Source organism: Microtus pennsylvanicus, chromosome 10 (assembly GCF_037038515.1).
Source record: "Microtus pennsylvanicus isolate mMicPen1 chromosome 10, mMicPen1.hap1, whole genome shotgun sequence".
Lineage (NCBI taxonomy): Eukaryota > Metazoa > Chordata > Mammalia > Rodentia > Cricetidae > Microtus > Microtus pennsylvanicus.
In genome coordinates, this window is record NC_134588.1 from 84,689,690 (window position 1) to 84,702,596 (window position 12,907).

General features: G+C 40.3%; 1 protein-coding gene across 2 annotated transcripts in view; it reads right to left on the reverse strand.

Annotated features, from left to right (window-relative positions):
* Appl1 (adaptor protein, phosphotyrosine interacting with PH domain and leucine zipper 1) overlaps positions 1-12,247 on the reverse strand; it is a 42,358-nt gene extending 30,111 nt beyond the window's left edge. For both annotated transcript variants that reach the window (XM_075988849.1, XM_075988848.1), the window contains exons 1-5: positions 12,090-12,247; positions 7,823-7,921; positions 5,256-5,315; positions 4,544-4,615; positions 1,218-1,305 (exon numbers count right to left, since the gene is read on the reverse strand). In XM_075988849.1, the coding sequence (XP_075844964.1) occupies positions 1,218-1,305; positions 4,544-4,615; positions 5,256-5,315; positions 7,823-7,921; positions 12,090-12,143 (373 nt within the window). In that variant the 5' untranslated portion in view covers positions 12,144-12,247. The remainder of the gene's footprint in view (positions 1-1,217; positions 1,306-4,543; positions 4,616-5,255; positions 5,316-7,822; positions 7,922-12,089) is intronic.
* Positions 12,248-12,907: the final 660 nt, after the last annotated feature.

A 12,907-nucleotide genomic window follows, 5' to 3' on the forward strand; every position in this document is an offset into this window, starting at 1 on the left:
TATTAATATGTTTTTATATAAATTAATAATTTTGAATGCTGGGGTTGGAGAGATGGCTCAGTGGTTAAGAGCATTGCCTGCTCTTCCAAAGGTCATGAGTTCAATTCCTGGCAACCACATGGTGGCCGACAACCATCTGTAATGAGGTCTGCTGCCCTCTTCTGGTCTGTAGACATACACACAGACAGAATATTGTATACTGTATACATAATAAATAAATAAATATTTTAAAAAAATAATTTCGAATGCTAAGTGAAAAAGAAAAGATTGTGCCATTCAGTCTCCTGAGATTGTGAGTTAGTCTTTCCACCTTGGACATGACCATTCTTAAGGATCATTTCAGTTATTAGCTCCACCTCTTAAAGACACTTGTCTTTAAGTACCTAACCTATTCACTGTTGTGCTTGATTTTTCTTAACCTACTTTGAGTTTATAAATTATTAAAAAGAACCAGATCAATAAATACTCATTTGGTCACCTACCAACCTTAGAGACATTATCTACCAACTAGTAAGTCCACTAACTACTGCGGTTGTTGGATGGGCCTGTGCCCCCAGCTCCCCCAGCCCATATGAACCTCTACTCTTCAGCACCATCACCTTCCATTCTTCTTTTTCTCTCACTGGACTCACAACTTCTTAAGTCTCCTAGATATCAAATCCAATGTGTTCCCTCTGAACACAAATGGACTGTGTTACCTAACTCCTTTAGAATCCACTGGCTTGCTTTTGTTCACAGACTTACGTCCAACACCTTTTACCATGCTTTAGTTCCTTCTAACCTATTTCTACATTCATCTCTCGATTGCTTCAGCACATCCAGCACTGAATTTCTTATTATTCTCAGAATAAGTGATCTATTTCTACAACCTACACCTTTATGAATTCCATACTCCCTAACAGAACAGCTCCTTTATCTTAACACAGTTTTCTTCATTCATGTCATTGATGAAGCCTTTTGACCATTTCCTCTGAGCGCCAATAGAACCTTCTTATTCCCTAATTATAAGACACAGACTAGTGCTAACCCATCTCCTTTTTGAGGAAAGGACATTATTATTTGTTAGGAAGTAGTTAAATATCTATCAAGCATTTCCATAAATGTTTAGTAACTGCTTTAAGTAAAAGTGGCATGTTGTGGTCAGAACTGGTTCAAATAAGAAATAAAATGCACTCTACTAGCACTGATGAAACTGAAAATAATGTTGACTTCCATACCTTTCAGATCTCTTTCTTTAAACTGGGAAATGGGGAACATCATGGCATCAGCAAGTTGAGTTGAAAGTACCGCATGACAAGAACTAAGCTAGTAAAAGAAAAACCAAAGAGACCAAATAACTAACAAATGGCACAATTAATAAATGCCTACATAGACATTTACCAATTATATAGAAATTTGAATCTGGTCTTTTAAAAGGCTGATATAATTTTACGTATGGAAACAATAAAAATTATGCAGTATAATATGAAATGTATGGTAAAAAGGAAATTCCTACCAGGAGGTAGTGGCACAAACCTTTAATTCCAGCACTTGAGAGGCAGAGGCAAGAGGATCTCTGAGTTCAAGGCCAGCCTGGTATACAAAGCGAATTTCAGGACAGCCAAAGTTACAGAGAAACCCTGTCTCAAACAAACAAAAACCAAAACAAAAAATCCTTATTTTTCTATTTGTTTTCTTTTGTGAGACAGGGTCTCTCTACATAGCTGTAGCAGTCCTGAAACTCACTCTGTAGACCAGGCTGCCCTTGAACTCAGAGATCCATCTGTTTCTGCCTTCCACATGCTAGGACTAAAGGCATACGCCACCATGCCTAGCCTAAAATTTTTAGAAGAAAATTTAAGATGATCTTTTATTTGACAACACTAGCTTAGATATAACAAAGCACAAGCAACAAAATAAAAATTAAAATGAACTCTATTAAAATGAAAAATGTACATCAGAAGATACCACCAGTAAGTAAAGATAACAAACACAATGAGAAGACATTTGCCAGCCACGTCTCAGGAGAAACCTCAATCAGGGAAATGAACTTTTACAATTTAATGATAAAAAAATAGCCCATTTAAAAATGGGCAAAGGATCTGAACAGACACTTCCCCCAAAGACTAGAAATGATTGATAATGACATGAAAAAAATGCTCAATATCATATTAGTTATCCAAACACTGCAAGTCAAAATGACAATGAGCTACCACTTCACTACGACTACATGGTTCTCTTTCGAAACAGGGTTTCTCTGTGTATCCCTGGCTGTCCTAGAACTCACTCTGTAGACCAGGCTGGCCTCAAATTCATAGAGATCTGCCTGCTTCTGCCTCCCAAGTTCTGGAATAAAAACAAAACAAAACAAAAAAACATGCACCACTATCAACCAACTCAAATGGTTATTTTTAAAATGAAAATTCTTGCTAGCAAATATAAAGAAAAAATTGCACTCCCCTACACTGTTTATAGGGCATACATAAAACAATCTGGTGATCCCTCAAAAAGTTAAACATAAAATTATCATAAAACCAAGCAATCCCACTCCTGGGACGATACCAAAGAAGAACTGAAAGCTGGTGTCTAAAAGACCAAACTAGGGAGCTGGAGAGATGGCTCAGCAGTTAAGAGCACTGGTTGCGCTTCCAGAGAACCCGGGTTCAATTTCCAGAACCCACACAGCAGCTCATAACTGTCTGCAACTTCAGTTCCAGAGTACTTGACACCTTCACATAGATACACATGCAGGCAAAACACCAATGCACACAAAAAATAAAAAATCAAACTAGTATATGAATGGTCCTAACTAAACAGAACACCCATGAGTGGATAAACAAAATGTGGTAATATATATTTTTATAATAAAATTTATTCAAACCAAAAAAAGGGGGGGATAAAGTACTGGCACAGATAAACTTATATTCAAAATGAAAGTAGACACACCTCAAAATCCACAAATTATATAGACTAATTTATATGAAATATCCAAATAGGCAAATATATAGAGACAGAAAGTAAAATGTTATCACTGGCAAGGACTTGGGGAAATTTGAGGGAAAAGATTTCTTTTCTTTTTTTTTTTTAATTATTTATTTATTATGTATACAATATTCTGTCTGTGTGTATGCCTGCTGGCCAGAAGAGGGCACCAGACCCCATTACAGATGGTTGTGAGCCACCATGTGGTTGCTGGGAATTGAACTCAGGACCTTTGGTAGAGCAGGCAATGCTCTTAACCTCTGAGCCATCTCTCCAGCCCAGGAAAAGATTTCTTTTAGAATGATAAAATACTTTTATTTGGTTTGGCTAGGTTTTTCAAGACAGGATTTCTCTTTGTTACCTTGGCTGTCCGGAAACTCACTCTATAAACCAGGCTGGCCTAGAACTCATAAATATCCGCCTGCCTCCGCCTCCTGAGTTCTGGGATTAAAGGTGTGTACCACCATCACCCAGCAATGAAAATGTTCTTGATCTAGGTAACTATTATGGTTGTACAACACTGTGAATGGAATAACCATTATGAATGTTAATGTATTTTACTATAATTTAAAAAAATAGAAAATATTCCATCTCCTATAAGTATTTTGTTTTGTTTGTTTGAAGTGCCGGGGGTCAGACCACAGTTCTCACGTATACTAGGCAAGTATTCAGTCACTAAGCTACATCCCAAACCCAGTAATGTTACTTATACTGATAGCCTCAGATAATACTCTGCTATAATGAGTTATTAGGACATTAGAAAAACTGGGGCTATGTGGTGGAGGACTTACCAAGCTTGAGGCCCTGGGCTGGATCCCAAGCATGTATGTATATGAGAATAACCACACAATCACTCTCAGCTTTTACAGCAGGAGTAGAAAACAGTTATGGTTCTCCAAACACACCTCCCTACTTTCCTCCCAACTCCTAGGCCTTCACATTGTTTATGATATTACGATCAACAGTTTAAAAAGTAAGGACTAATTTTGGCTACTAGATTAATTTGGCTATGGATTAATGAGGATTGAACAGTACAGTGTTGCTCAGGGGCAAAAGAAAACCCACAAAGTGCCTAGCTACAGCAGACAGCTTCACTCCTCTCTGTCTACATCAGACAACAGTGAGAAAACTGAATGATCATGGACTAGGAATAGAAGAAGCCTACATATAAGCCTATTCTTGGAAAAATAACGCTTTAATTAGGTAAGAAAATATTAATTTTATGAAAACAAGCATCATGTGAAAATTGTGCCTTTTGATACTATTCTGTAACAAAACTTCCTATAGAATCATAACTATATTGGCTCTCTCATTAAAGGCTGTAAAGATGGTGCAGTGGTATTAATCACCTACTACCAAGCCTGGTGACTGATATCTAATCCCAAGACTCAGATGGTAGGAGAGAGCCTACTCCTGCAAGCTGTTCTCTAACAGCCACACATAAACTACGGTACCCTAGCACTCACACACAGACACACACATAATAAATAAAATGTAATCAAATGTTTATAGTTTTCAGTAAAAGCTAAATGACTTGAGTAACTAATTATAAACCACCTACTCACACAGGATCAAAACTCACCTCATCTATAACCTTTGCAAACTGCTGCAGAGTAGAGCTCATGACCTCATCATCACCCCCCAAAGGGAAACGCTGAGAAGTGAGAAACACAGGTGAGAAAAATGCTCAAGGCTGTAGTTTTTATGAATAACACAACTTGTGCTTTCAAGTAATTTTAGAAACTTCTAAAATTTTGAACATACTCCCAAAATACCCTTTTAATAAAATAATCTACATAATTAATAAACAGTTTTAAATGTCTATAAGTAATCAACTAACATGATATACGGAAATATACTCAATACTAGGAGTTCAAAGATTTGGCTTTAGCTCAGGTTCCTCCAACAACTAACAGCATAACCTTAACAAAGCTCAGTTTCTTTGTTAGTAAAAAGGAGAACTGTGAAAAACCAGACAGCCTTAGTTCTAACATTAAATCACTAACAAGAAGGACTCAGTGAAATTTCAATGGCATATTTTGTAAACTCAAGAAGTCCTAAAAGGCCATGGTAGTAAAAGCCTGGATTCCCAGCACTCAGAAGGCCAAAGCAGGAGGACCATAAGTTTGAGAATAGCCTGAACTGTATAGTGAGTCCCTTGCTCTAAAACACTAAAATAAAAGATTCTGGATAAAAAAGTTATATATATATTTTTTTTCTATATATTTATATATATATATTGCTATATATAGTTACATGTGTTAAATCATGCTTTTAAACCTTAATACATGTACCTGTTTTTCATATTCTTTTAAAAGTTTCGATGTCAGGTGTGTTGCTGCACTTAATTCATTCTAAAAGAAAAAAAACAGGATTCAAATCAGCAGAAGATTGTAGTTAATAAAAATGTAACTGATGATATCTTGGCCACCTTCATTTATCATCACTTTATACTGTATGCGTATTTTTTTTAACTTCTCAGCAATAGAAAATGAACTACCACTAAAAATGCTTCAAAAGAAAATGTAAACCAGAAAAAAAGGCACTGTCAAAGAATTCAGCAATATTACAGAAATGTAACATTTTTCCTTTTCTTTTTTCAAGATGTGAACTCTGGGAGGCAGAGGTAGGTGGATCTCTATGAGTTCAAAGCCAGTCTGGTCTACAGAGGGAGTTCCAGGACAAGTTCCAAAGCTACACAGAGAAACCTTGTCTCAAAAAAAAAAAAAAAAAAAAAGGAAGACAAACAAGATATCAAGATGTGGACTCCTGTAGCCCAGATTGGCCTCAGACTTGCTAGCAGCTGAGGATGACCTTGATCTCCAACCCTGATCCTCTTGCCTCTGCCCCCCAAGTCCTGAGATCACAGACATGCACTACCACACCCAGCTTCAGGTCTATGTGTTTTACCTGCTTTTTGGTTTGAGGGTTTCTGCTACTGAAAACTAAACATTAAATATATTAAAAAGTAGAAGTAAACTGTACATAATGTCAGCAAAATTTGTAGAGTTTCTATGAGAATGATTGACTAATCATCAATCTAGAGAAATATGAGCATTTAATAACGTAAAAACAATGTACTTAACATAGAACATAACAAAGCAACACAGCAGATGAATGGTATTTTGATTAATTTTTTCAGTCATGATATAATAAAATAATGCTTCATTTATCAACTGAACATCTGTAGTCAGGATGAAGCTTTGCAAAACCTATGGAGGGGGATACAACTATCACAGCAATAGACAGGAGGAGAAGGGAAACAAAACAAAATTAATAGACTCAACTAATCCCAAATAAAATGCATTAATAGAAAATAGGCTGCTGTTAAAGCTTATAAATTATATGAACATAGCCTCAAGTTTTATGTCTATTCAACAAGAAAAATTAGTCATAGCCTTCTACTAACTAGACAGAGGCTAGCTACTTTCAAAATCTTTAATCAAAAAAAAGGGGGGGGGACTCCTTAAAGTTAAAAGCATGATCAAGTTAAATACAACAATATGAGGTTTTCAGTTAATCCATCAGTGGGAAAGGGAGGAGAGGTTTCCATCATGTTGCTGTAGACTCTCCCTGTATGCTAAACCCTTTATCAGTTTACTCAACATTTCTATCTTGAAAGATTTTTAACGAAGGGGGAAAAAACCAGCAGTAACGCTCTTTGGTGAGCAGCTAACTCCTACACACAACGTCCTGCTTTTCATACAGAGCTAGCCAGTGTTAAACAACTTGCATGTGGATGCTTTTCCCATTTCACACCACTGTATTAGACGTGTATATGGGGACTCCTTTTCCAAAAACTTTTCTTACCTGCTGGTAGTCTTGCTTTCTGGGTTGTTTTTAACTTAGGAAATATTGCTCATCTGCCAGAGGGGACAGAGGCGTCTTGTGGCATTTCCCATGTGGTGTCCTCCATGGCCACCCATTACCCCCAATTCCTATGCAGAGTATCATCTGTGGTCCCTCCCCACATGCCCACCCTAGGGCTGGGGGAAGGGGCTCTTGTGTTAAAGTCAGGATTCTCAAATGACATTTTCCTCAAATAAAGAAAAATAAGCCCACCTCTCCCTTCATAACTGCCCAAGCCCTTGCACCCTCCAGTCCTGCGCTGCTGCTAATGACAATATGAGGGCTTACTCTGCTACACAAGAACTATTGTTATGTAATTAATATATATGCTTTCTTGTTTACAAATGCCTGCTTTTAAAGAGGAAAAAAGAAAAAGGTTGGCATATTTATCTAAAAAAACAAAAAAAAAAAGCTCTCACTATGTTTGAGGAGATGGAATGGACCCTACAATCCTGTTACTTTTTTAATACTACAAATCTAACCAAAATGTAAGTTCTGTAATATACTTAGTATATTTGTCTTAGTCAGGGCTTCTACTGCTGTGAAGTGAAACCATGACAGCTCTCTAAGGAAACATTTAAGTGGGGCTGGTTTACAGTTTCAAAGGTGTAATCCATTATTGTCATTGCCAGAAATATGGCAGGCAGCACGTAGGCCGACATTGTGCTGGAGAAGGAGCTTGATCTGCAGACAGCAGAAGTAAATGCCACACTAGACCTAACTTGAACATATGAGACCTTGAAGCCCACTCCCACAGTGACACACTTCCTCCAACAAGGTCACACCTCCCAACAGTGCCACTCCCTATGGGTCAACCACTGAAACAGGTGCACGTCTGGCCAGCCGTTCCTATTCAAAGCACCAAAGTATGCATTTGTCCTTTCAACAGATACTACTCTAGGCCTAAGAACAAGTGAGGTAGTAGCCATAAGTCAAGTAGACACCACCTCTGTCCTCATGTGCTAAGAGAGTCTCTTTTAACCAATATGGTGTTAGCCTTTAAATTCTTTACCTGTGCATCATAAATCCGGTGCATAGCTTGATACAACTGGTTCATATAATTGGAAATAGCGGTAGCATCTTCTTCAAATACACCCAGTAAAGACCTTGTCTGTAAAAAAAATAAAAAAATAAAAATAAATTCAAGTTTACAAAAAATCAGTATATAAATCAGACAATGAAACACTTTTTTAAAGCACTAAAATACTAGAACTTTAGTAATTCTGACTTGTAATCTATTTAAGCACTTTTGATAGTAATGTCAAGAAGTCCAAAGATTTTTTTTATTCTGCTTCATTTCATTAAAGTAGCTGCTTAAAGCTGGGCATGGTGGTGCACACCTTTAATCCTAGCACTTAGAAGACAGAGGAGGAGCAGATCTCTGAGTTTGAGGCTAGCCTATTCTACAGAGAGAATTCTAGGACACCAGGACCACACGGAAACGCTACCTCAAAAAACAACAACAACAAAAGTAGCATAAGCAAGAAGAACAAAGGTGTGTTTTTTACAAATTAAAATTCCTGAAATTAAAGCTAAGCAATGCATGGTGGCCAAATTAAAAAAAAAAAGGTAGGGGACAACGAAAGCTTAAAATCTAAAGAATGATACTACCCCACCCCAATACACACATATAGTTGGTTGAAGATACGCCAAGCTGGCCTCAAACCCATGGTGTTCATTCTGCTTCAGCCTTTGAAGTACTGAGACTACAGGCATGAGCCACCACACCTGGACAGACTTTGTATTTTTATTGACTAACTTCCTGTAGTCAAAGGAAAAACTTAAGCAATTGGGTTTAGGATGTAGTACAAGACCTCTGTGACATATGAAGTCCAGTCTCATACTCTACTTTGCCAAGATATTTACACACAAGCACTACCATTGGCCAAATGTAACAGACTCTTCTTCCCTCTAGTGGTCCATTCTCTGTCTATCAAGTGCTGTTTTAAAACATTAAAAAAGAAGAAAGCTAGGCATAAGTGGTGTTAATCCTAGCACTTGGGAGGCAGAGGCAGGTGGATCTCTGAGTTGTAGGCCATCCTGGTCTACAGAATGAGATCCAGAACATCCATGGCTACATAGAGAAGCCCTGTCTCAAAAAACCAAATAATAATAATAAATTAACAAGATTCACTTGTGATTCCTGTTTTCAAAACAACATAGACAAAACATGTTCTAGTAGAGGCTTAAATTTACCCCTTCAGATCTTTTGCAAGTATATAACTTTCAGTAATAACTTTATGTTAAATAAATTAGATTTGAACTTTGAAAGCTTTATTATAAATCAAAACTTAAAAAAAAAAGTCAGAGGCCAGGCAATAGTGTCACACACCTTTAATCCCAGCACTCAGGAGGCAGAGCAGGTGGCTCTCTATGAGTTCGAGGCTAGCCTAGGCTACAAATGGAGTTCCAAAATAACCAGACTTTTACAAAAAAAAAAATCAAAAAGAAAGAGTACATTAGGAGCTTTGAGAGTTTTCATATTCTTTATTATTATTATTGGATTACTTTCTAGATAAACTGAGAAGGACATATATCAAAAAACATTCATCTCAGGCCTATTTATAAAAGCAGAACTAGGAAAACTCTGAAAGTACAACAGTGAGCGCTGGGTAAGGTACACCAGCTGTGGCCTCTAGTCTGGAGGCTGAGGCAGAGAGATCTCTCGAGCCAGCCTGAGCAACACAAGAGTTTCCTCTCAAAACAAAACAAAAGTCTTTTTAAAAGACATGAAAGAAAGAGAACTTGTTGGGAAGAGAAAGGGAGAATAAGAGAGGTAAGGGGCAAATACAACAAAAATGGAAATGTCATAATAAGATCCATTGTTACATGTAATTAATATATGCTAATAAAATATTTTAAGAGATGCCTGTTACATCACTTAAGGAAATACGCAGGATTGGAATTTTAAATTCAGAATACTATGAAGAGATTTAAGATATAAAGGAGCCATGTAAAAAGCTGGGTATGGTGGCAGATGCACGTAATCCCAGTACTGGGAAGGCATAAACAAGCCTTGTTGCTGCGAGTCAGCCTAGCCTACACGATCCCTTGAGAGACCAAGGTCTCTAAGGGAGACACTATCTCAAAAAAAAAAAAAAAACCAGCTAGGCAGGTGCTGAGGAGGAAGGACACCTCAGGCTGTCTGTCCTCTAACCTCTACGTGCTTATACAAGAGTAGCTACAGACACTTAATCACACACTAAAAGGGCTGGGAAGGTGGCTCAGCAGATGGAGCACTTACCCTGCTAGCTTGAGGACCAGAGTCCAGCTTCCCCAGAACCCATGTAAAAACTGTGCATGTGTGGAGATCATATGTGCTCTCAGCACTTATGAGACAGAGACAGGAAACCTGGGGCAAGCTGGCAAACTAGACTAGCTGAATTAGCAAACCCAGGGTTCAGAGAAAGACCCTGTCTCAGTAAATAAATGGTAAGCAATCAAAGAAGATAAATCAATTTTGGGCCTCCATGAACAGGAGCACACACACAGGGATATGTAAACACATATATACATATATACATACGTGTACAATACATATACATACAAAAAAAATAAATAAAAGCAGGAGTGAAGATTTATCTTACTGATACAGCATTTACCTAGCAAGTGCAAGGTCCTGGATCCAGTCTCCAGTTCCAAAAAATCATTGTTTTCAATTAAAAAACAGGGGCTGGAGAAATGGCTCAGTGGTTCAAGACACTGACTGCTCTTCTAGAGAATCTAGGTTCAATTTTCAGCACCCACATGGTGGCTCACAACCAATCAGTTAACTCCAGTTCCAAGGGATCCAAGACCCTCTGCTGCCCTGTTGGGGCAACAAGCATGCAAGTGGTACACAAACACATGCAGCCTGAACACCCATATACATAAAAACAAATTTTAAATTAAAAATAACAACAACTGAAAGAACTTGGGGTTCAAGCTTGCAATCAGTAGTCAGAAGCAGGAGGAGGCCTGTTTGAGGCCAGCCTGGGCTACAGAATGGGCCTGATTCAAGCTATAAACTAGTTACACAGAAAGTTCAAGATTATTTCCACACTGAAAGTCACAGATAGGGCACTGTGCAACTCACTCTCTTTCAGTCTTTATATGCTATAAAAAGGAAACTGGGTAAAAAGTAGTTCAGTGTACTGAGTCTTAATTTTTAAAAAGCAAAAAGATACAATTATTCTGACCAATACAACCACAAAATTGTTGCAAATTATCTAAAATAAATACAGCTTAAGATTTTACACTGGGAAAGTCATTAAACAAAGTGTAAACCAGTTGTGAGATAACCCAGACTGTGGGTGTCGCTTTCTCATATGGCCTGATAAGAGTACATTCCCTTCGAGCAACTGGCCTATAAAGATAGCTCTCAAAATGAGAAAAGAATAAATCAATTCTACAAATCAGAGCCAAATTTCAACCTGGAAATCAAAATTGGCACAAAATCCACGGCAAAAGTGTCATCCAGGAAAACAAGCTTTAGCCCTTTTCTTTTTGGGGGAAAGGGGAGCACATTACACTATAAATGCCTATGAAATATGCATTTCTCAGCAAGTAATATTTAAGAAATCCACCAGCAACATTGTTTTATATATAAAACAATCTATAAAAGCCCTTACTATCTATATAAAGGCGAATGTAAAATGGAAGTTGATGCAAGTCAGAGGCCCTAACACCTTTTAAAATACAACTGATTTCATCCAGTACTGAAGAAGAACCCCCAACAGTTATATTTTCCCAAACTGTCTTCTGCTAGAGCAACCACACCAGCATCATCCCCAACGCACAAAGCCGGGTTTTCATTCTGATGAGTTTATTCGGGCCAAGTCTGCAAGCCAAGGCTCAGCAGCGTAGGCGTCTTCCGTCACCCGCGTGGTGCACAGCTCAAGTGACAGCCACCGCACAGCGGAGACTCGGACACCGCCACAGCGCGGGGAGCCAGGCGCGTCCGCCCCGCAGCCCCTTCCGTCCCCTGCGCGCCAGGCCTCCTCGGACTACCAGGACTTAGCTCGCCATCGCGATACAAACAGCACCGCCCGTGAAAGGCAACGGAGACCCGGCGCGGATCCCGGCGCCAGGCCAGGCCCCACGGGAGACAGCGGCGGCCGCTCCGCCACAGCCCGCGGCCCGGCCGCGAGGGCCTGCAGCCCAGCCCCGGAGGGTAGGGCGCGGTCCCGGACGGCGGGCAGCGACCCCGAACGGCGGCGGCGCCCACTGGGCCGCGGGCCCCGGAGGCGCCAGGCCCCCGCTAGGCCGCGCGCTGCCCGCCGCCGCCGCCCGCGCCTCACCTGCGGACTGTCTTCCAGCGTCTCCTCAATGGGCAGCTTGTCGATCCCCGGCATCGTGGCGAAGGCTGGGCGGCGGCAGGACACTCGGCGGCCGCCCACGGCTCGGCGCGCGGCCCCGCCTGCAGCAGCTGACCCGGCCCGCCCTCCCGCCGGCGCCGCCGCCCCAGCCGGGAGCTCAGAGGCCTCCGCGCGGGAAATCCCGCCCCCACGGCCCGTCAATCCTGCCTTCCGTACGCCCATTGGCTCACCGCGACGCCCGTCCACGCTGCGGGGCTGACCGGGGAGATTCCATCCCGACCTCCCGCTCAGCCCGCAGTGGCCGCGAGCGTCCATCTCCTTCCCGGCTATGAGAGTGTAGGGCTCTGGTAGCGGTAAGCCTGAGCCTAGACTGAAGACCGCTCGAGGGGACTTGAGGCAGTTTCACGTCTGCACCGTATTTCGTCAGCAGCCTTGGAAAAAATCCCTGCTTCTGGCCCCTGCTCGAAGTCTTAACTCCTGCAAAGTAGTGCTAACTCACAAATCTCTAACACCAGAAATTGTGTCATTAGCGGGATTTACGGTTCATTTGTAGGTAGTAGACCCCAAACCGGTTTTTTTTTTTTCTGTACACCTGGCTGTCTAGCCACCTACTCACACTAGTTTAAAACCCTTGCTTTTGTTGACAAATCACTAGTTCTTACCTGGCCTTGGAGTTTTGACGTGCTGAAATTATGACCACCGTAAAGGAAAACGTCTTTTCTAATAAAAATTAAAAGGATACGGTTGCTGGGGAACTCTGCCAGTAAAGTGTTTATCTCGCAAACAGATTGGCATTTTTG